General features: G+C 42.6%; 1 protein-coding gene across 3 annotated transcripts in view; it reads left to right on the forward strand.

Annotated features, from left to right (window-relative positions):
- Positions 1 to 24721, forward strand: part of TTC38 (tetratricopeptide repeat domain 38) — a 1219387-nt gene that overhangs the window by 1017202 nt on the left and 177464 nt on the right. For all 3 annotated transcript variants that reach the window (XM_044088097.1, XM_044088098.1, XM_044088099.1), the window contains exon 11: positions 11873 to 12038. In XM_044088097.1, coding sequence (XP_043944032.1) covers positions 11873 to 12038 — 166 coding nt within the window. The remainder of the gene's footprint in view (positions 1 to 11872; positions 12039 to 24721) is intronic.

Consider the following 24721-nt stretch of genomic DNA (forward strand, 5'->3'; position numbering starts at 1 on the left):
CTGGCTGAGTATGAGACTGCTCAAGAACAGTTGTTTCAAAAAATGGTAGAATTAGAGGATAGAACAGGGAAAACCTGAGATTTTCTGCTGGACCAGAGAAACTGGAAGAAACAGACTATTCACTTTATGAAAGCACAAATATACAGCTGGACTGGTATTTCACAGCCGGAGTTGTTAATTAAAATTGTGTATACCCCAAACCTGGCCATGAGAAAGCACAAAGACCTCTAGCGGTAAAAATGCAATCCTACCAGCAGAAAGAGTTGACTCTAACAAAATTGTGGCAGAAAGACAAAGTACTAAAAGTTAGTGACCATAAGAAGTTTGAAGTTTTGAAACTTCGAGCTTCCAAAGTGTGTGTGTGTGTGTGTGTGTGTGTGTGTGTGTGTGTGTGCGTGTGTGCGTGTGTGCGTGTGTGTGTGTGTGTGTGTGTGTGTGTGTGTGTGTGTGTGTGTGTTCAATAGTAAAATATGTGATAAATACCAAGAACCTTATACAAATCATTTCAGCTTTGCAGCTGTCAGTTTCAAAATTAGTGCAATAGAGACATTTTCATTTATACCGGGGGGGTGGTTGCGTTCAACTTCAATTGCCAGTATAACTCTCTATATTCTAGTTTAGTCACACCTAGGGTCAGATTCTTGTTTATTAAAAATATGACTCTGAAGTAGTTAACTTCATTTTATCTGCAACCTGTGGGTATTTGGATCCGTATCGGATCCGAGCCGGCAACTTTTTTTCTAGCATCTGCTCCAAGCTCTGAGCTCCTCCCCCTACCCATAATGCACTACCATCTCCTACCTTCCCTCAGATCTCATTTGCAGCACCAGTAGTGTGCATCATGGTCTCCTTCACTGTGAGCTCAGGGATAGTAAGTTTTATTAATACTTAGTCTCTTAGTGTGTCTGAGTTGATTGTTTTCTTTCCTCCCCCACTAGTATATCGCTTGTTCGTCGGGTAGTCAAAAAAAAAGTTTTTGCTGTAAAACTCGGTAGAGTAGTTGTTAGGCCTGCCCTTCCCCTATGTGTGCTATGTGTGTGGTGATTTAGTAGGTAGTGGTTTTTGGTGCAGGACCATGGCTGATCAGCCAAAATCTGTGTTTAAGAAATGCACAGAGTGTGACCATAAGCTCTCCCTGGCTGATAGTCACACTCTGTGTGTTATTTGTTTGGGAGTGTCACATTTGTCAGCACAATGTGCTATCTGCACTGGGTTCAATCCTAGAGCCCTTAGGGATCAGAAGGCCAAATTAGTAGCTAAAGGCCTTCTCCCTGCATCCATGCTGGAATCTGCCACGGCCTCGGTACCTAGTACTCAACCTCCCACCCAGACAGAGACTCAAACTCCCTCTTCTTATGGTACTGGGTCAAGCAAGGAGAAAGCTACAGTCAGTGTAGCTGACAAGGAGAAGGACAGAGAAAGGCGCAAGGAGGATAGGGACAACAAAGGGGATAGACCTCGCAAGAAATCCCCGGACAGGGAGCTCTTCCTTGGTCCCCCTTCTAAGTCCATGAGGCCAGTTTCTCCATGGCACCGGTCTCCTCATTTTTCACCAGAACCATTGGAACCTTCGGATCCAAGGCCTTCCTCCCCCTCATTGCGCAGACCAGCCAGATCCAAGTCGGTGGCTTCTTCGCGATCGACTCGGAACTTATCAGACGTGGACATGGACAGGATGATGCGGAGATTCATTCAGACCCAAATACAGATGGGAGTCTTGCCAGACCCCTCTCCCTCTGGAGGGGGGACCTCCATGCCCTTTTTCCACCCCATCTCTCCTTCCCCGATCTATGCTTTGGCTTTGGGGCTCCTGGATCCGAGGATTTTCGGAACTGGTAGCTCGGCTCCGGCTGTTACCTTGAGTTCCTCGGATCCGAGTGACCATCGGAGCCGCGGACAGGGAGTCTGACCCAAGGGAATGGATTCTTCGACTCAGCCTTTTTCGGATCCTTTTTCGGATCCGACCTGTTTCCTCGGAACTCAGACTACCCTTGCTTCGGCTCCGGTCCCTGCTTCAGATCTGGGGAGGGCGTCTTCCTTGCTGGGTGCCAAGGAGGTGCACTCTTCTTTGGCCTTCGAAGTGGTGGAGAGGGTTCTCTCCCAGGGATTGAGATTCCAGCCCATCCCCTCGGATTCCACCCAGACACCCCCGGATTTGGCGACGACTCCCTTCATCCTGTCGCAGGGACAGCCCGTGCCTGAGGATCCTCAGGTTATTTCCCCTGAGGAATCCCCTGCGGCTCACAAGTCCTCTTCTGAGAGTCCCACTGAAGAGGGTCACCATAAGCGCAAGTGCAAAAGGAGGCACTTGGACTCACCCGAGTCCCTCACTACAGACACTGACTTAGATGAAGGAGAAGGTTCCCCCAGGTCACCTCCCGAAGACGTCTCCTTCAGAGAAATCATGGAGATCCTCCGCCAGAGGGGAGGTTGGTCAGCCCCAAAACCTTCTGGGGATGAGTCAGTGTTTCTGGAGGCCTTTGGCACGGGCCCATCTACTTCCTGGGTGTCCCCGCCAGTGGACCCCTTGGTGGATTTTATCACCACGCAGGCATGGAAGGAGACTGACACCATAGAGCCCATCCCCAAATGCCTCGACAACATTTTATCTTCCCCTTCCAACAGACAACCTTGGTCAAAAGGAACCCCAGTTGATGCTATGTTGGTTGCAGCAGCCACCAAGAAGGAACTAGCACAGGAGAGTTCCTCAGTCCACCCTCCAGACAAGGAGTCCAGATCGGTGGATAGGTTTTGGAAGCGCGTTTATTCCTCAGTGACCTTTTCAATCTGTGCGCTGAACTATTTGGCACATGTGATCCGGCTTCAGCGAGACCTTGCATCGGAATTCACTGAGTCGCCCCCAGAGTCTTTATCGCCGCAGGACAAGTAGTTGTTCTCTGTGAAAATGTCTACTCTGAAGTCAGTCTCAAACACATAGACATGTGGCTCCTTTCCCATGCCACGGAAGGAGAAGGTAGGGCAGCTGGGACAGGCATGCCATGAGGCGTCATGCCTGGCTCAGGTTGTGTCAATTTGTGGACCCTTTCAAGGGGTCTTTTATTAATGCTCCCTACGACGGTTCTTCCCTTTTCAGGAAGACAGTACATGACACACTTGTCCAGAGCGAAAAGGATGGGAAGACTTTGTCTGCCGACAGGACAAGACAATTATTCCCCCAGAGGCATAGGGGGACAGGATTGACGCCGACCCAGAGGTAGAGGGAGTCCCAGAAATTTTGGGTCTAGGGAACCTTTTTTTGATAGACCCGGTCAGCAGCCCTGAGGGGTTGCCCGGCTGTCCTACTCTGGAGGCAGTCGGGGGAAGATTGTCCTTACACACAGCAGCATGGGAGACCATTACAACAGATCACTGGGTGTTACAGATTATATCCAGAGGTTACACTATCCCATTTGTAGCCCCTCCAAATATTCCAAAACACCTCCCGGATGTTCCACCCACTCACAGGGAGGCCGCAGCTCCAGAGGTTTCGAGTGGTCTCTGAAGCAGTCAGTAGCGGAGGAGATATTCCTTGCATGGGGTCAGCCTTGCTGCGATCTCTTTGCATCTCCTTCCAACACGAAGTGCAGTGAGTTCTTCCCTCTTATTTTATTTATTTTACATTTGTTGACCGGGCTAGTTAACTGGATACATGTCCATTTTCAGTAGAGGCCCGGGGAGAAAAGCTCCAAGCAGCAATAATGACAACAATGCAGTAAAATTAAAATTAGAATTGGTACAATGTTTACATTAAAAGATAGGGTTAAGCAGAGTTATTTAGAAACATTTAGGCTAGAATAAAATACCATGACTAGAAACAGAAAAAAACATTTTTTTTTTTTTTTTTTTTGAGAAAGAGCAGGATGGGCAAGAGATATCAGTCAGGGTTGGAGCAGGGGCAAAGCCAGTGGGATTTAAGATATTGTTTAAGATGCTTCTTATAAAGCAGAGTAGAAGTAAGGTAGGAAAGTTCAGAAGGAAGATGGTTCCAGCTCTTTCCTATGGTGTTTGTGAAGAGTGAATCCCCAGCTTTGTTGTTGGATTTAATGGAAGAGATTTGAAGTTTATTCGCTGAACATAGGGTTGCAAGGTTTTTGTAAGGGGAGATGAGATTAGTGAGTATAGGGGTATGCTTAGGGTAGTAGAGGATCTTTTGGGTGATAACAAGTTGTTGAAAAAGTAATTGGTTCTGTAGTTCTAGCCATTCCAGCTGTTTGAGGTTGTGACAGTGATGAGTTCTAAATGGGTTCCTGTGGCAAATCTGGCTATGTTATTATAACTGGTGGAGAGTTTCGTAAGGTTGGTTTTAAATAGATTAGTATAGATAGCTATAGTGATTCTGGCTGCAGGGGTAAGGAAGGATTTAATTCTATATAAGGTCCCTAGTTTTTTTGTTTACAGTCTTTATAGTGGAATTAATATGGTCATTGTAGCTAAGGTTGTTGTCTACTGTAACACCCAGCAGGCGGGTTGTAGTATCAGGGGGTATGATAGCTTCATTGTTAGAGGTTAATGTGAAGTGTGGTTGAGGTGACTTGTGAGTAGGAGAAAAGAGCAATAGTTTAGTTTTCTTGTGGTTGAGAAGAAGGCAGTGTTTCGTGAACCAGTTCTCAACACTGTTAAATACTGTTTGGGTGAGGCATTGGAGAGAGGTTATGGACTTGGCTGAGAAAATTAAGGTGGAGTCATCTGCATACTGTATATACAGGTGGCTTGAGAAATACTAGTATGTAGATCATTGATAAACAGAGAAAATAGAAGTGGTCCTAGAATAGAGCCCTGTGGTACTCCAATGTTTACAGAGAGGGATGAAGAAATATTATGACTCCAGAGAACTGCTTGCTGTCTATCTTGTAGATAGGATATAAACCATTGTAATTCTTGTGGGTCAAGTGATTGGGCTTTTAGAATGTTGATAAGTATGGTATGGTTCACCATATCAAATGCTTTTGAGAGGTCTATGAAAAGAGTAGAAGAAAAGTAGTTATTATTACGATTTTTGTTTATAGAGTCTGAGAAGGATAGCAGGGCAGTTGTGCTATGGTAGGGCCTAAAACCATGTTGGCAATTGGCAAGTAGATTATTTTGTAGTAGGTGGTCAAGCAGTTGTCGGTGTATACATTTCTCCATTATTTATCTAATGGAGAGAGTAAGGCAGTAGGCCGAAAGTTAGAAAGTTCAGTTGAAGACCCACCTTTGTATAAAGGGATTTTATGGGAGATCTTCCACAGAGAAGGGATTTTGCTTTCTGAAATTGTTCTATTTATAAGTATGGAGACGGGGAAGGCTATGGCTTTAGCTGCGATTTGTAGGCATTCAGCTGGAAGACAGTCTGCGGAGGGGGTGCATGGCTTGAGCTTTTGAAGGAGGTTACAAATGAGGGATGTAGGTACTGGGTGTATATGGAAGGTAGGTGATGAGGTATTAGGTGTTTTTGATGGGAGGGTGAAAGTGGTAGGTAATGTGTTATCTAGGGGATAGGATGGCTTCAGTAAAATAGTGGTTAAAGGCATCAGGAATCTGGTTAGAGTTATTATAGTCAAAACCTGTAGGGTCAGGAGTTTTAGAGCGTCCTGGTTGAAGAGGTTTGTTAATGCTAGACCAGAATTTTTGGGGGTGTTGATGGTGGGTTTGTTGTAGGTGGAAGTAATAGTCTTTTTTGTCTTTGAGAATGTCCTTCTTGGTTGCATTTCATAACTGTTTAAAGTAGAGGTGATCTGTTGGGTTTCTGGAGGTTCTCCATTTGGCCCAAATTTTTTTTCTGAGAAGGATCTTTTGCTTGGTTGCCTTTGTGAGCCAGGGGGCAGTTTTGGTTCTTATGCGGGAAGAGCAAGAGGGAGCATGGTAGCCTAGTATTTGGGGAAATCTAGTATTGAAGTAGGTTACTGCTTCATCAAGTTCAAGATGAAACCTAGGAGACCAGTCACATGCTATGAGTTCGTTTTGGAAGCTCTCTGGATTAAAGTATTTTTTGGAGCGTGAGGATTTAAAAATATTTGTGTTGGGGGGTATAAGATTTTTGTTTGATGTAGGTTAGCATGTGGTCACTGATATCATCTGGGAGTGTTCCTGGCTTATAAGAATCAAGATCACTATTTAGAAGGATCCAGTCTAAGATGGTTTCTTTATTGTTTTGTTTATGGATTCTAGTAGGAGTGGTAATTATTTGTGTAAATCCATAGAGATTTATGTGGTTGGTAGGATTGGGAGAATTACAGGTTTTCCAGTCTATGTTAAAGTCTCCGAAGATAATGGTTTCTTGGGGTAGGTGGGAAGTGAGGTAACTAAGTACATTTTCTAGAGTATTGATGTTATTTCAAGGGGAGGCAAGTGCAGATTAGATAGATAGATTTGGAGTTATTGATTTGTAGTTTTGCAGTGAAGGTTTCTGAGTTGGGGACTGAGGGAAGTGACAAACTGAAGGGTGAAAGTTGTAGCTCAGATTTATACAAAATGGCTACTCCTCCACATTTTTTGGTGCTGCGATCACATCTCAGGATGTTATATCCTGGAGGGGTGATTTCCTGGTCGAGAGTAGAGGGCTTTAGCCATGTTTCAGAAAGACCAGGGGAAGCCCCCAGAGATGCTGTAGTCCATGCTTGGCCCCCCGAGCATCTGTATGCTTACCCACCATTACCACTCATTCCAAAGTTTCTTCAGAAAGCTTGCTGACTACGGTGCAAAGTTATCCTCATTGTCCCATTCTGGCCTCGTCAGGTTTGGTTCCCATTCCTTTGGTCTCATCTCTTAGCTCCTCCATGGGTTCTGGATCTAATCTCTCATCCTTCGGGTGTCCATCCGCCTGACCTGGGCAGCCTCAAGCTGACAGCTTGATTGCTCCAGTTCCGTTGATTGCCAGGACTGCCGGTCTTTCATCCCCGATAAAGTCCATTCTGATGGCTTCTCTTAAAGATTCCACTAGGAAACTTTATCGCAGTAAATGGAAGCGTTTTTCCATTTGGGCCTCACAGAGAAACCTAGATCCCTTTACAGCCCCTGTTCCAGTGGTGTTGGATTTCTTGTCTGGCATTTTTAAGCAAGGAGCTAGCTCCTCCACAGTGAAAGTACAATTGGCAGCCATTTCTAATTTTCATGTTGGTGAAGGCAACATTGCCTTAGCCTCTTCTAGGCTGTGTTAGGCCTTTCTTAAAGGCACTTTTCTGTTGCGCCTTCCTGTCAAGGATTCAGTGCTCCCTTGGGACCTTACCTTTGTCCTACAGGTATTGGTGGCTCCTCCATTCAAACCTGCAGCTTCAGTGGATTTAAAATTTTTATCCTGGAAGACCGCTTTCCTAGTTGGCATTACATCTGCTAGGAGGGTTTCTGAGCTTCAAGCTCTGTCTGCCATGCCTCCTTATTTGGTCTTCCATAAGGATAGGGTCTCTCTCCGTACTATTCCTTCCTTCTTACCCAAAGTGGCATCTGAAGCAAACATAAACCAGTCCATTAATCTGCCTGTTTTCTTTCCTAACTTCCAAAATAAGGGTGAATGCAAACTTCATTTATTAGATGTTCATAGACAACTTCATTTCTGTCTTCATAGAACAAAATCATTTCGTAAGACTGACCAGTTGTTTGTTTACTTTTCCAAAGCCTTTCTTGGAAATGCTATGTCTAAGGTTTCTTTGGCCAGATGGATCACTCTTTGCATTTCGCATGTCTACAAGGCAAAAGGTTTATCTCCTCATGATATTGTTAAAGCTCACTCTACCAGGTCCATGGCGTCTTCTGCTGCTTTTTGGTCTAGGGTTCCTTTGGATGACATTTGTGCAGCAGCGACATGGGCCAATTCACATACCTTTATTTCAAATTACAAATTAGATCTGATTTCTAGGGGTAGAGCATCCTTTGGCTCTGCGGTGCTCAGGAATATCCTTCCATAGGGACCTCCCAGGATTGGAGTAGCTGGGGACTCTGTCCCACAGGTTGCAGATAAAATGAAGTTAACTATTTCAGATAAAGAAGTAATGTACTCACCATAACATTCCATCTGAATAGTTATACTTCATTTTTCTGCAACCTTCCCTCCTTCTGTCTCCTGGACCTTGTCCTTTCTATACAGGTTTGGTTCATTGGGCTGAGTTGCTTATGTATTTAGTTGCAGCAAACTCGATCTGAGGGAAGGTAGGAGATGGTAGTGCGTTATGGGTAGAGGGATGAGCTTGGAGCAGATGCTAGAAAAAAAGTTGCCGGCTCGGATCCGATACGGATCCGAATACCCACAGGTTGCAGAAAAATTAAGCATAACTACTCAGATGGAATGTTATGGTGAGTACATAACTTCTTTTTTTGTCCAGTTTCTGTTCCGTATAGAATAATTTCCAGCACAATTGGTTTGATTTTTAGTTTGGGAGGTGTGCATTGCTTTTTTCTCCTAAACTATAAGCTCTGTTTTATGGATATGGATCGCAAGTGCAAGCAGTGAAAATGTTTTTAGTCCCTTTAGTTTTGTATATAGGTCAGGCATATTTTTATCAACCAGAAGAGAAGCTGTGGATAGCAATTAATAAAGAGTTGAAGGATTTTATTTGGGAGGGGAGGATGGCTTGAGTCAAGTGGGATAAGTTGATCCTTCCAGTAGAACAAGGTGGTTTGGAATTACCTGATTTGAATGAGTATTTCAGAGCTACATGGTTAATGCTCCTATACATAGCACAAGCAGAAAGCTGTAATTCAAACTGAAAAGGGATAATCATGAAACATGGGAAAGCTGAGTAAATAAGGGAGATTTGCATTTTGGATGTTGATCCTGCAGGAGAATAATAATAACCATACAGAATACTATATTTATAAAAGAGCAGAAAGTATTTTAAGAACTAAGCCGCGGTGGTGCAGCGGTTAGCGTTGTCGCCTCACAGCAAGAGATTCTCTGGTTCGATTCTCGTCTGGAGCGACTTCTGTGCGGAGTCTGCATGTCGTCCCCATGGTCGTGTATACTTGAAAAGACATGCAGGTGGGTGCATGCGTGTGTGGTTGTCCCGTCTTTGAAGGTTGGGCACCAGGCTGGCAATTCGACACCATACAAATTCACTGCCAATCATTAGTGGACCAGAGTTCCACTGTGGCTACCCCTAACTGGGAAAAGCCGAAAGACCATTTTATTTTACGAACTAAGCCAACATGGGAATGGAGAAAAGATATTCTGCCAATAGGGATGACTGCAGTTTAGGGTATGAAGAACAGGTAAGAGTGGGCTGAAATTTACTGGAGAAAACTAGCAAAGGAACCAATGTATTGGGAGCAAATTATTAGAGAGGGAAAGGTAATAGAATGGGAAGAGGCCAAGAATACATTTGGACTGCAGGCTAAGATTGCCTTCTCTATCAAGGATTGACATCAGAGTATAGACCAAGAAAAATGTATAGGGGGATCCTAAGTAAAAGATCGATACTGAGAGTTTTTAGTAGAATCTAGAACAGAAGCTGCTGTCAAAAAGGGATAATTAGTAGAGCATATCAAATATTATATAACTGTAGGAATCCATCAGGGGTTATAAAGGATTGGAAAAAGTGACTGGATAAGCAGTTCACAAAAAAACAATGGGAAGATATAAGTTTGGTTCCAAAATATGCAACAAGTCAGGAAGCTGTAGGCGTTTTGCTTGGAAGTAGTTGTATAGGTATTTTTATAACCCAAGCAGACACCAAAAGAATTTTTCCTCAAGTAGATTGCAAATGTTGGAGGTGTGATGGGGGAAGAAAGGTAATTTTGAACATATTTTTGGGAGTGTAATGAGATGGCAGACTTTAAAAGTTCCCTGCAGACTACTCTGTCAGAAATACTTAGTGAGCAAATTGGTGTAATAAAGGAAAGGATTTCTTTCAGCTGTGTACAGAATCAGAATTGCCTAGACATAGTAAAGCCTTGCTGAGTTTAATTCTGGTGGCTGACAAAACGGTTACTAGACAATGGAACTCATAGTCTAAACCAACTATACTAGAAGTAGTAAATATAGTAACAGAGGTAAAAGAACTGGAAGTGGGATCTTTAGAAAAGGGTAGGAAGAAATTACATTGAAAAAATGGGAATTGTTGGAACAATACATGCAGAATAATATTTTGGAGGAGGAATGAGGCTTAATGGAAGGCAGGAACTGAATGAGCTATGTAATGTTCGATTGACAATGACTGTATAGAAAATTATGTGTGGTGTATAATGTTTCCAGCTGAAAATATGTCAATAGGGTTTGTTTTCTTTTATATAAATGTATGATTGCCCGTGTCATAAGTGATAATTCAATAAAGATGTTTCTTGTATAAAACAAAACAAACCTAAAAAAAACTCACTACTCTTCTGGGCAAGCCACCTCTTACCTCTTCTGTCCAGGCAAGCCACAGCTGCCACAAGCTAAGAAAAGCTCCTATCTCAACTCAGTTATGGGCTACCTATAATAGCTGAATCCTCAAAGAAAAATGCCTCCACCTTGCAAACTGTGTCCACTAATAACTGCTGGTTCCTTACTAACGTGTGCATTAATGAACCCCACTGTCTAACTCTTGCCAAAGCTAAGCGTCTCCCAGTTATTTGAGAGCCAACCTGCTACTAGGATCACTAATTCACAAAGCCCTTTGTTCCTGCGATGTCTTCCCCACTGACTCATAAATGTTTTACCAAAACCCTCACATGTAATCTCGGGGGTTTCTCTCAGTCTCAATCCACCCTACTAACTGCAAAAACTAAACCTTATTGCACTGACCATGCATTCTCTTTCCTATCACCTAAACTATGGGACTCCATTACTTTTTCAGTTAGAGACGTCCAGAGTTACTTGGAGTTCAGACAGCAGTTCAAGGAACACCTCTTCATCTAAATAAGTGCAGCTGCAATTACACAGCTCATATTACATGACCCCTGCAGCTCTCTCATAACCCGTTATCCCTGTTTCATCTTTCCTTATCTAATCTCGTCACCCCCTTACTTACTGCATCTCATTCACCATACCTCCCTTTTTTCTTTGCAGCCCTCATGCTTCTTCTCCTCTTCCCTCCACATGCCTATTTCACCTTTGCTCTGTCTTCTCCCGGTGGTGTCCTTTCCTGCAGTTATTCTCACTTCCCACTTCTAATGTCTTCATACCTCTCTATTTAATGATATGCTTCTGTCCCTGTAGCAATTCATTATGGCTGCATGTTATCCAAAAAGCTCTGCTAAGCAGAATTCCCTTTTTCCAACCATGCTTTCACATTGTAAACTACTTCTCGAACTTAATGTTGTAGAATATTCTTGCGTCTGTAAATATGTCTTGTTCATTTCTTATGTGAACCCATTCATCTGGGCTGTGCCTGCAAATGGTCCATTGAGATCTGTGCACAACCCCAGTAAACAAATACAAATAAATAAATACATTATACTAAAGCTACCATACTAGTAAGGAAACAAATGGTTATGAATAAATATTATAAATGGATATGAGTATTTCTAGGTTAATGAAGAAATTCATAGAAGCTTGTTTGGTGTAGGAAACAGTGTTACAGGTGTTAATTTCCTTGTCTCACAGGTGTTTGCTCTGTGATCCATTTCCCAGATTGGGTGCCTTCTGCACAGAGTTTGTATGTTATCCCTGTGTCTGCAAAGGTTTTCATTGGTCCCCATTAAAAGTTTCTAAATTGCCCGTTGGTATGCATCTATGTGTATGTTTGGCAGTGAAATGTCATCTCATCTGGAATTGGCTCAAACTCTCATACAATTGTTGCTCTGACCTAAATGGAGAAAGTAGTCTTGTAGTCTGTTTCTGTAGTTTAAAACTTCACTTTCTTTTATAACAGTAAGCTGTGACTTAATTCTGGGATTTTTTACACAATTATTGACTACTTTATTGAGAAATGTTGAAAATGTAGACTGAACTTTAAATCAGGCTTTATATATTATATCCCAGGTGTAAATGTTGGTAATCGCTGGAAGAAACTTGTGAAAGTCACTAAACAACACATCAGAGACCATCTGCTTGTTTTTAATGATCTTCACATTCTGATGTCACTTTTGGGCTCTAAGGATAAAGAATCATGTGATCAGCTTATTGGAACACTGAAAGAACACTTAAGGTAAGAAAGCTAAGGCTTCTGTTCTTGTATGGTTCCTTATAAGTTGGGGTATATGCATGTGCTATATTACAGTTTCTATGACAGGTGATAGGGTGCTGATTTTTGTGAAAGCAGGTTTTATATACAGGGATCTGATGTTATCCATGTCTTCATTCGTCACCATGGGGTCCTGGATCCGACATCAGATCCGAGCCAGCAAAATATACAACAGACAGATTCAAGGCTCTGGCTCCTCCCTTTCCCATAATGCCGACTGCTCTCTAATACCCAGATCACATTTGCCATGCTCGTAGTGCAGACACGTTCCTACTGGCTCTGGTTAGCCAAGTAAAACTTGTCTTGTATTTCTTTAAAAATTTCCATAGTGGTAGTATTTAGTGGAGAGTAGTTCTAACTAGTTATTTTTTATAATGTAGAACGGCCCTTCCCTTAGTTCTTTAGTGCTTAAGATTAGCTGTGTGAGGTGTGTGCGTTTGCATGGGTTTCCCGCCCTTTTTCTCGTTAGCTGTTAGGGCTTGTTTTCATTGTTTTATTGTAGTCAGTGAGGGTCATTTTGTGTGTGTGTGTGTGTGTGTGTGTGTGTGTGTGTGTGTGTGTGTGTGTGTGTGTGTGTGTGTAGTATGTCTGACAGGCCTGCTAGTTTTAAAAAGTGCTCCTCATGTGGTTGGAAAATGCCTTATTGCAATAACTCACAAGGAGTGTGTTTATTGCTTAGGCGCTCTACACCTGGACCTTTGTGCTGCATTTAACCCCAGGGCTTTAGCAGAGCACTGTAACAAGTTGCTTCTTAAGGCTTATTCTGTTCCTCCACCCATGGAGCAGGTTGAGCCCCTTCCCGGAGTAGTCAACGCTGGCTTTGCGGGGGGGGGGGGTCTGGTACAATCCTTTCAGACCTGTCCCTTCCTTTAGGTGCTTTGGCTTTCGATGACTCTGGGTCAGTATTATCTGGGGTTCAGTTTCCGAGTGCATCCCTCCTCTCTGGGGCACTTCACCTTTGGATGTGAGTGATGGGTCCACTTCCAGCCCTTTGGCCTTCTGGGTGGTAGAGAGGATCTTCTCCAGGTCTGGAGTTTCCTCCTCCAGACCTCCGGATCCCTCCTGGCCCCTTTCTACCTTGGCTGGTGAGGCTTCTTATCCTGTCCTGGGTCAGCCCTCCCAATCGAGCCTTCAGGGGGTTTTATCCCCTCTGGGAGTCCCTGTCTCTTTGGAGTCCTCCCTGGAGCCCCCTACAGAGGTGATTCATCATAATAGAAAGTGCAAGAGGAGGCACTTGTACTCCCTTGCAGAGTCCCTCACCAAGGATACGGACCTCGAGGCAAGAGATGGGTCCCCTAGATCTCTGCCCGATGATGTCCTTGAGCTCCTAAAAAAAAAGGGCAGATGGTCTCCCCAACCCCTGTCTTCAGAGGAGTCCGTATTTCTGAAGGCCTTCGGGATGGGCCTGTCTACCTCCTGGGTGCCTCCCCTCCACCCCACTGATGAGTTAGTGGACCTGGTTGCCAGCAGGGGCTGGAAGGAGCCAGACATGGTGGAGCCTGTTCCAAAAAGGGCCCATAAGTTCCTTACCCCCCACGAACTACTTGTTCAGGAGTAAGGGCATCTCAGTCAGTGCCATCATGGTTGCTGCCACCATGAAGAAGGAGCTAGCAGGGCAGAGCTCCGTGGTCCATCCCCCAAATAGAGAGTCTCAGGCGATAGACCGTTTTGTGAGACAAATATATGCCTCAGCTACCTTTGGACTGAGGGCGGCTAACTATTTGGCACATTTTATCCACCTCCACAGGGATTTGGTTCAAGAGCTCTCCACCTCCATTACAGAGTTGTTGCCGGCGGAGAACATCACGCAAGTATCTCTCAAGCTTGCCATTCTGACCTCTCTGATGAATTCTTCAATGAGGCTAATCTCCAAAGCTATGGAGGCCTCATCTCGAGCAGCTGGCATGGGCATTGCCTTGCGGCGTCATGCCTTGCTATGCTTGTGCAGGTTAGCAGAACCCTTAAAGGCATCATTTACTAATGCCCCCTTTAATGGATCTACCATCTTTGTACCTTCTGTGAAGGACACCTTGAACCACAGCAGCAGAAAGGGAACCAGTATCTGCAGTAGGAATCAAGCTTTCGGTCACCCCAGAGGTTCTTCGCGGAACCAGAAAGATGTGGTTCTGGAAGGTGCAGTCTCACTTTCAAGGCACTTGGATGAATCCTCTTCCAGAAGCAGAGGGAGAGGTTTCAGTGGACAATGACACCCTCGTGGCAGGAGGGGGTCCGTAAAATCAGGGCTGCAGAGAACCCTTCTCTGAGCAGCCCTTTCATTGCTCCTGAAATTTTGCCTGGCTGCTCTGCCCTGGAGGCAGTCAGGGGTTGTATTTCCCTGCACCCACTTGCCTGGGCAGGAACTACTTCCAATCAGTAGGTGTTAAACTTCGTTTCCAGTGGTTATTTCATTCCCTTTTCAGAGCCTTCTCCAATCAGAAGTCATCTCCCCGACGTTCCACCCAGTCAGAGGGAGTTAGACCTCAAGAAGTTCAATAACTTCCTCAATAAAGAGCCATTCAAGAGGTCCCAGCAGGACAAAGAAGATCCGGCACTTACTCTTGCTTCTTTTTAGTGCCAAAAAAGACTGGGGATCTTTGTCCTATTTTGGACCTCAGCAAGCGTAATCTTTCAGTCAGGAAGTTGAAGTTTAGGATGGCCATTGCGCAGTCCATTGTGCCACTGTTATGCAGAGATGATTGGATGTGCTCAGTTGATCTACAAGATACCTACTATCACATCAAAATAGACAGGCATTCCAGGAGACATCTTTGCTTCTGGCTAGGGGCCAATCATTATCAATTCAGAGCCCTACCCTTCGGTCTCAGCACAGCCCCCCGGGTGTTTATCAAATGCATGGCAGTGGTAGTGGCTGACCTGCATCTGCAGATGTTGCAAATCTTTCCGTACATCGATGATTGGCTCCTCACGACTGACCCAGGCAATTCAGTATCTTCTTTCCCTCTTTCATCAGCTAGGTAAAACTGTCAACCTGGTAAAATCCAGCTTCATTCCCTCCCAGCAGTTGTAGTTCATAGAAATTCAGCTGGACTCCATGTCGGAGATTGCAGCTCTGCCTTTGTGAGAATTCAGCTGATACAGGAGCAGGTCACTCGGATTTTGGACATCCTTCACCCCCCCCCCAGTTCTTTTAGCTCTTTCGACTCTCAGTTCCATGGCCTTGGCCATTCTCCTCATTCCTCTGGCCAGGTACCACATGTGGGTGTTAAAATGGACCTTAGTGATCCATTGGTCAGCTCTTCTTCATCATCTGTATATGACCATAAAATTGACACCTGTGTGTAGCCTTCATCTCCAATGGTGGCTTCAGTTGCAGGATCTCTCCTTAGGCAGGCCCTTTTGTCTCCCCTTGCCCATGGCCACTGTGACCACGGATGCTTCTCTCCTGGGGTGGGGGTGGGGCATTTTCAGGGGAAGATCATTCAAGGCATATGATCCTCACTAGAGACCAAGTTGCATATAAACGTCCTGAAGAGGAGGGCAATTCTTCTATCTTTGCAAGTTCCAGGACTGCCTCCCTCAAGGGACAATCACAATTCAGCAGACAACATGTCTGTTGTCTGGTATGTCAACAAACAAGGGAGAGCATGCTCTTAGCTGTTGTGCAGAGAGGCCATGAGAGTGTGGGAAAGGGTTATGTCCTCCGTCCGCTTCCTTATTGCAACGCACATAGCTGGGGATTCTAAAATGTTAGCCGACAGGCTCAGCAGACCTATCTTGAGTCCTCACGAGTGGTTCCTCAATCCTACAGTGACGAATCAGATTTTTGACTGCTGGGGTCAGCTGTGCTGTGACCTTTTTACCTCTCCAATCAACTAAAAGTGCAGCAGGTATTTCACCCTGATCCCAAGGGATGCCTTTGTCCATGATTGGCCTCCGGGTCTCCTCTACAATTATCCTCCTGTCCCATTAATACCCAAGGTCCTACAGAAAGCTCAACACCTGAGAACATCTCAGATTCTCATTGTCCCTTTCTGGTCTCTCAGTCATGGTTCCCCTTCATCAGGTTCATCTGAAATATCTGCCATGTATATTGGATCCCCGTCAGGATCTGATTTTCCACCCATTGGGGCTTCCTCTACCAAACCTTCTTACCCTTCGCCTAACCGCTTGGTTTCTCCAGTTCCATTGATGATTAAACAGTCCAGGCTAGCATCCCCCATCAAACACATCATTTTGGCCTCCAAAAACCTTCTACCAGGAAAGTATACAGCAGTAAATGGAAAAGGTTTTCCATTTGGGCAAGGAGCAGGAATCTGGACCCTTTTTCTGCTTCGGTCCCGGATATACTTTTGTTTTTGTCCTCCCTTTTTCAAGAGGGAGCAAGTTTTTCCACTATTAAGCTTCAGTTGGCAGCGATTTCTAATTTTCATGAGGGCTCTGAACCCACCTTTTCATCTTGGCTCTGCAAGGTGTTTATTAAAGGGGTCTTCCTTCTTCTTTCTCCAATTAAGGACCCTTCGCCTCCTTGGGGACTCACATTGGTTTTGCAGTCTCTGACTAAGAGCCCCTTTGAACCTGCCAGTTCCTGTGATCTGAAGTTTCTGTCTTGGAAAACGGCTTTTCTGGTTGCTATCACTTCAGCTAGGAGGGTTTTAGAATTGCAAGCTCTTTCCTTTACTCCTCCTTATATGACCTTTCACAAGAACAGGGTATCTCTGAGAATGAATCCTTCCTTTCTACCCAAGGTTGCTTCTGAGCTACCCTTAATCAATGCATTCAGCTTCCAGTGTTTTTCCCTAACTACTCCAACAAGGGAGAGTATATCCTTCATACCTTGGATGTTCACAGACATCTTCGGTTCTACATGTATAGGATTTTGTAGATTAGAACATCTTTTTGTAGCCTTCTGTGAGAACAGGCGTGGCCTTCCTGTCTCCAAGGTCACTATTTCCAAGTGGATTTCTAGCTGTATCTCTGTTCTACAATCTGAATCAATTGAAGATTCCGGGTCGTGTTAGAGCCCACTCTACTAAATCTGTGGCCACTTCTTCAGCCTTTGTAGCAAGGCTTTCTATTGATATCTGTGCTGCTGCCACTTGGTCTAACCCTTATACCTTCATATCCCATTACAAACTGGATTTAGTTTCCAAGAGCAGAGCTTCCTTTGGTTCCACAGTGGTCCGGCATGTCCTTCCTTAGGGCCTCTCAGGATGTTTGGCAGATGGGGACTCTGAACCTGTGGTGATGAATGAAGACATGGATAACATCAGATAAAGAGTTATGTATTTACCATAACTTGGCATCTGTGTTATCCTATGTCCTCATTCATCACATTTCCCACCCACCATCCTCATCCTAGTGGACTAGTGGAGGAATTTGGAGTGTGTCTTTCTACCTTTGTAGGAATAGCTCAGGAGTATGACGGCAAACTCGATGCAGGGATTAGAGAGCAGCAGGGCATTATGGGAGAGGGAGAAGCCAGAGCCTTGAATCCGTTTGTTGTATATTTTGCTGGCTCAGATTTGATGTCAGATCCAAGACCCTGTGATGATGAATGAATACGTATGATAACACAGATGCTAAGTTATTGTAAGTAGATAACTCTTTTCTTAGGCTGAGCTGCATATTTATATTTATATATTAAGCATATGCAACTTTTAAAAGTTTTCTTTTACAGGGTAAGTGGGCTGCTGATGATATCCTTTAATGCGTAGACATAGAGTGTATATGAGTACACATTAAATGTTGACAATTGTCAGTGGAACCCTAACTGTGGTGGTGTCTGACCCTTTCCTCAAAATTTTGTCTTGGGTGTTTTGGTGAGCCCAAACATTCCCCGCATTATACATATATAGATTCCAAGGTGTCATAAATTTAGAGAAGGGAAAAAGTAGCATCCAAAGTAATACAGCAAATGTTTATTATGGACCAGCTTTCATTTTTACATGAAGTAGATTTATTGATCAGTGTATGGCACATTCATTGGAAGAAATTCTGTCAACCAGAACTAATCAAACCCCACATTTATTAAATTAAAGCAAATATATAATGGTGCTGTTGTCCTTCTGCAACCTAGCCCTCCACATCTTTTTATATATTAATTCTGAGATTGCACCTTATTATAGGTTTATAGGCAAATACTAGACTATTTGTTTTTGTGAGTCATTTTAAGCCTAACCAATTTCCTTAAGGTGAGAATTAAACCTTGTACCTTTCATTAGTGAGGTTGGTTGCCTCACAGCAAGAGGTTCTCCTGTTCAATTCTCGACTGGAGTGCCTTCTGTGTGGAGTCTACATGTCCTCCCCATGGTCAAGTGGCCTCCAAAAGACATGCGTGAATGGGCATGCCTTCTCTGAAGGTTGGGCGTCTGGCTGGCAACTCGGCACCATAAAAATCTACTGCCAATCATTAGCGGACCTGAGTTCCGCTGTGGCGACCCCTAACCAGGAAAAGCCGAAAAGACAAGCAATAACAACCTTTCGTTAGTGAGGTAGACACTTTAATCATTATGCCAACACCCAGTTCTCTTGGGGGGGGGGGGGGTAAATTCTTAATTTTTGCAATTGTCTGACCTCACTGAATTCTAACACTAGTTACAGTGCATCAGTATAACTTTCCATAAATGAAAATGCATCAGTGATTATACTGTAAACCATCAGTTCTCAATGAAACTGAATCCATAATGTGTGTGTGTGTCTTTGTTGTTGTTGTTGTTGTTTGTCTTTCGGCTTTTCACGGTTAGGGGTCGCCACAGTGGAACTCCGGTCCGCTAATGATTGGCAGTAGATTTTCACGAACGCTAAGGTGCCAGCTCGGCATCCAACCTTCAACGAAGGCACGCCCATTTATGCATGTCTTTCGAATGCCCATCCAGCCGTGGGGAGGACATGCAGACTCCATACAGAAGGCACTCCCCGCACTCCAGCCGAGAATCAAACGGGAGAACCTCTTGCTGTGAGGCAACAATGCTCTCTGTATGTAAGAAAATAACATCACTAGAGAGTGTACAGACCACAACTCACATTAAAAAGTGTTTAGCGCTCTCTGTAGTTTAACATTTACAGTGACTTAATCAAACACTTGTTTTAAAATGTATATGTAAAGAACCAGCATATCAGTTCAACCAACCTACAGACAGAATTTATTAAAATAAAGTTTTGCAAATGCAATAATTTTAATCTCCTAGACTTTGTCATTGGCTTAGCACTCATACTGTCATTTAACTCTGGTGTTACATTAGCTTTCATGTTTAATAACCAGATAATCTGAACTTAAAATCACTCATTACTCATCAAAGTTAAATCTTTCAAGTAGAAAAAACATTTGTTGTGCATAAAACACATTTCTGTAGGCTCTTAAAGCACATTATTTTTATCTGTGCACTTTATTGATAATGGCCAGATGTCCTTTGATGGAATTTCCTCCAAATTTTATCCATTTAAAAAGCAGAATATGCATCAACAACTAACCATATAAATTGTGTCATCAGTATTGCATGAGGACCTATCCAAACTACAGTAAGTCTGACCTGTGCTGATAATCTTCAAAGCAAGGGTTATTTACCCCCATGTCATAACCTATGTTCGCACCATAAGCACCCATCCAATAGTTTCATGGAGATGAGCAACAGGCATTCGCAGGCTAGACACGAGCCCTGCAGACCATTTGTTTCTGCCTAGGAATCTTGATCAGCACTCCGTTCCCCACAAGAGTCAAGTGACAGGAGGTGGGACAGATTGCTGGTCCTGGTAGATGGCTTATCCTTTCAGTGTGGGAGCACCCCAGTCTCCCCAGCAGTTCCTCTGAGCTCCACTTTTGCTATCTCTCTTTAACTTGGGCTTAGCAGTCCTAGATTCTGATAGGCAGCACATGATGCTTATGAGGGGTGATGTGGCAGTAGCCACTTACTCACATCTTTCCCAGCCAGTTCCTGCAGGTGCTCAAATTACTATTTGAACTCAGGTTACATGCACCATAATCAGGGCTTTTTTCCCCTCTATGACAGAGAGCTGGCCCACCAGTTTGTATTCCCTGTGTTTTCACTGTCTTATCTATTTCCACTTTATATTCCTTCATTTTTTCATTTAATGCCTTAAAAGTATGTCTTTTTTTTTGTTGTGCAACAAAGGGCAATAGCTTTAGGAAAACTTAATTAGTGGTCAGAATTGTCCAGTTTGTACTTGGATCTTAGACTGACACTAAATTCCACAGCAGTCCCAGTGTCTTGTCATGTATGGTGCTAGATACATCCTTATTCATTACACTACTGACTTCACATGTAACTGGCTTATGCCTCTCATTATTTTCTTCCAGCACTGCATCCTAGCAAACTTTTAACAAATTGCTCTAGATAACCTGTTGTGAGAACCATAGCTTGTAAACCTTAACTTATTCAATAAACTCATTTTCATTTGAAGTCCATCTACTAATCCTATAGTTTGGTTTTTTACTTTGATTAATTTCATCTTAATAGGCAAAAATAAATAAATAAATTAAAAAATAAGTGGTTGCATTAATACACTGAGTAAATTTGAACAATTGCTCTGCTTTTCCTTACAGTAAGATAAAACTGTCAATAAAATGCAGATAAAGTATAATATTCTCTTTGGAAGATGGTCTATAAACATACTTATCTTCGCAGTACACCATATACAGATCAGCACCCTCTACAGCAACCCTTGTTGTCTGCTTCAGTGCATATTCCTGAAACATAAAAGCAGCCTTAAGTACTGAGGGGAATTCATGAAGGTTACCACAAAGTGTAGACTACATGCACGCTTAGCATAATCTTTCTGAGTGACTAGAAAGAACAAAAAAATGTGGTAGGGATGTTCTTGAATACAGATTGTGCACACTTAGTGTAGGCATTAATGAATCTGGCCTTTATGTCACTATTCAGCATTTATAACATACTCAAAGCACATACCTCTGAGGCCATAAAAAATGAACCACCTTATCCACTTTTCTATATCTTTTTGAAATATCATTTATTAGTTTACATAAAGTAGCTCTGTCTTATTTTTCCACGTCAAAAAACTGTTAACTGTCTCTGCCAGTGCTGCAAGAATCTTGTCTTCTCACACAATTTCAAATATCTCAACAACTAGACAGAGGCCTGTATACACTCGGCTTCCAAAAAGTATTGTTGGTGACTATTACTAAGTATGTAATGTTCAAATTAGTCCTTAAATGCGCACATAGAAATATTTCAGGCACAGGCAGTAATGCCCTTGTAGCCTGTTTATTTACCAAAGCAATCATTTCCGTAATAAATGTCCAAGTTGTACTTAAAAATGTCTAAACTAACACTTGCTTTAGCATAATTTGGTAGTCTGTTCCATGCATCAGCTGCTGCCTCAGTGAAACAATTAATACACCTCTCATCATTTTATAATCTCCTTCATAAGTCTTCTGATGATTCTCTCCTACTCTTTGGTAACCCCAAGCATTCCCACAGATGATAATCTCTAAATTTATATATGCATTTATTTCTTCTATATTTACTAGGTTAGTCCCTCTAGGCTAGTAGAGTCTGTTCATGGAAGACCTGAGGTGGTATTGATATAGCTAGGGAAAATTTGGTCAGGGCATCAGGGAACTTCCCTTACTCTTAGGCACAGGGGGGGGTTGTTAGAGTGTGGCACTTTTGTCTTTCTGTTTCCATTTTAGACGCATCGGCAGCCTGGAGAAACAGGGGACAACATGGCAACAGGTGGGCAGCATGGAAATAGTAAGGAGAATGGTGTTTCAAATTTAGAAACGGCGAAAACATTAACGAATGTTGTGGAGGTGGAGAATTCGTTCACTGGAGGAGAAGGTGGAAGGAAAGCAACTTAATGCTATGGAGAGTGCAAGAGAGGAGGAGATGGATTTAGAAACTGTTTTTCAAAAGAAATTATTCGAGGGATATATTGAGAGCCCGCAGGATTGTATTATTACAACCCTTCAATCCAGAGGGTTGTGGGATGATTATCTAAAGGATCTCATTGAAGAAAGTGAACCAGAGAGTGAGGTAGCCGCATCCTGGGGAGAATTGCTGGAGAAAATACAAGCGGAGGAGATGGTGGAGGAAGCAGTAGGAAAAAAACAGACACACACAAGGTAAACGAAGAGCAGAAAAAAACTGAGGAGGATAAGGAGACAAAAAAAAATACATTGTGAGAATCTTCTTCTACTTCTTCTTCTTTCTGCTTTTCCCGGTTAGGGGTCGCCACAGCAGATCACCTGTCCGCTCATGATTGGCAGTGGAGTTTTTACGGTGTTGAGTTGCCAGCCTGGCACCCAACCTTCCACAGAAAGCACACACAAGCGCACACACTCACGCCTAGGGCAATTTTAGAGTGTCCAATCCACCTACAGCATGTCTTTGGGATGTGGGAAGAAACCGGAGCACTCAGAGGAAACCCACACGACCACAGGGAGGATATGCAGACTCCGCACAGAATAAGCAGCAAAAAAGAAGGACTGGAAGGGTATAAATTGTGGGACTCTGTGATTGCGCCTTTAAGGTTTCACTTATTAATAGAGAGACATTTTGTGATTTATTTTGAAACTGGACAAGCGATGGAAAACTTTCTGGTAAATTATGAGGAAAGAAAAGGACATTAATCCATGGCAAGAATATGTGATGCAATCATTTCATAGAGAAACAAAAATGAGAGTACTTGTGCAATTTAGAACTGAAACTGAAGTAAAAGACTTAAAGGAACATTTACTAATTGTGTGTAAAGATGCTTTGGATACTACGAGAGTTTATAATGAAAGAGGATTGAGGACTGGGGATGGGAATGCGGGGTTATATTAAATACGGTAAATGACAATCTCATACACATTCCTAGTATAATTACAATATGTGGTAATAGATGTTTTGTGAAATACAGAGGACAACACAAACTTGTTTTTTTGTGGCAAAGATGATCATTTAATAACTGTATGTGAGAAAAGAAGATGTTTTATATGTGGTAAACCAGGTCATAAAGCAAATAAATGTGAAATGAACTGTAAGAAATGTAGTAACACGGGGACATGTTTGGCTAGAGTGTAGGAAAAAATGCAGATTAGAGTTGAAGAAAAATTACATGAGATAGTGCAAGATACAGACATTAATAATAAACAAGAAAAACAAATTGATACACAATGAAACAAAGACATTGTAATAAATATAAAAGAGGGGGAGAAAGAAAAGGAAACAGAGTTAAATGATACAAGTGAGGAAAAATATATGAAATGGCAAGTAGTAAGAGGAAAAAAAATTGTAGGAAAGAGTGAGAGAAAGGGAAAGAAAGTTTAAAAGTGTAACAATAAAAGGGAGAAAAAAGATAAGGGATGAAAAATGTTTAAAATTATTTCATTTATAAGTTGAAAATCTTAGCTTTGAATGTTAATAGTATGAAAAATGTGAAAAGAAGGATAGGAAATTTAGAATGGTGTGCTGTATTACTTGCTCATATTATTAAATTAGAAGATATGAGATCATTAACAGAAGAAGAAAGGTTGTAAACAGAAAAATTATGGGGTTGATATGAGTAAAGATGTATGTTCAGGCATATGTACATTATGTCAAGAAAACATTAAAGTATTAGATGTTATTCTAGTTGAACTAGAATGGATAGTTGTAGTAGACATAAGATGGAATACAAATGTATATAGGGTGAATGCTGTGCTTTCTTATGTTATAAAAAACTGAGAGAGACAATGCTTTAAAAAAGTCTTGCTTATGCCAGTGTAAATATGGATATTATATTAGTAGGAGACTTTAACTGTAACCTAAGAATAGGAAAAAAGATTAGTAGTGACTTAAAACAGTGTATGAAATAACAAGAAGTGGCAATCTGTATATATGGGACAATAAACATTGGACTTGTAAAAGAAACAAAATTAAGACTGAAATAAATTAATTTCCATTATCAGATAGTTTAAAAATTACACAGAAAGGGACCAAGAATTCATGAATTTCTGATGATATAGCTATATCGGTAAAATTACTTGAAAAAAAGATTGTATAAGAATAGGTAAAATCGAAAGTTTGAATGAAAGAGACTTAAAACAAGATGATAGGAAAGAGATAAATTATGGAAAGAGCATATAGGTATGAGAAGGATCTGATGTTGTTAATCTTCATTCCCTTAATCACTGATGGGATGTGGGTCCCATCCTCAGAACCAAGCCGGTCTTATACCAAGCTCACACCAGCCAAAAACTCTCGAGCTAAGCTTTTACCCATAGTACCCTTGTCCGTTACCTCTGATCTCATTTGCTGCGTTGCCGTAAAGCTGCGTTAAAGCCAGCACTCAAGCTAAGTTCAACTTTTTTGACTTTTTGACTGTTGTCTGAATTTTACTTAGTATATCAGTCTGTTTTCTCTCTCCCCTTTCTGTTTTCTTACATATTGTGATCTGTCGCTAACCCTTTTACCCTTTTTACCTTTTGGTAGTCTTGGTACCATTGGTGGTACGGCCTTTCTCCCTACCCTTTGGGGTATTTCTTTCTTTTTCTCCTTACAGAAAAGAAAGGAAAAGACCACACACTGTACCTTCTTCACCCTCCGGTGATCTGGGTAAGCCTACCAAGCCTAAAATACCTAAAATGTCTTCAGATCCTAGGTCAATCTCTCCGGCACTGATCTCGGTTCCATCAACTGCTATACCTCCTTCAGCCCCGGTTTCGGCACCGACATTGTCCATGG

The sequence above is a fragment of the Protopterus annectens genome, chromosome 11.part0 (genome assembly GCF_019279795.1).
Source record: "Protopterus annectens isolate FY-2018-M chromosome 11.part0, PAN1.0, whole genome shotgun sequence".
In the NCBI taxonomy this organism is placed as follows: domain Eukaryota; kingdom Metazoa; phylum Chordata; order Ceratodontiformes; family Protopteridae; genus Protopterus; species Protopterus annectens.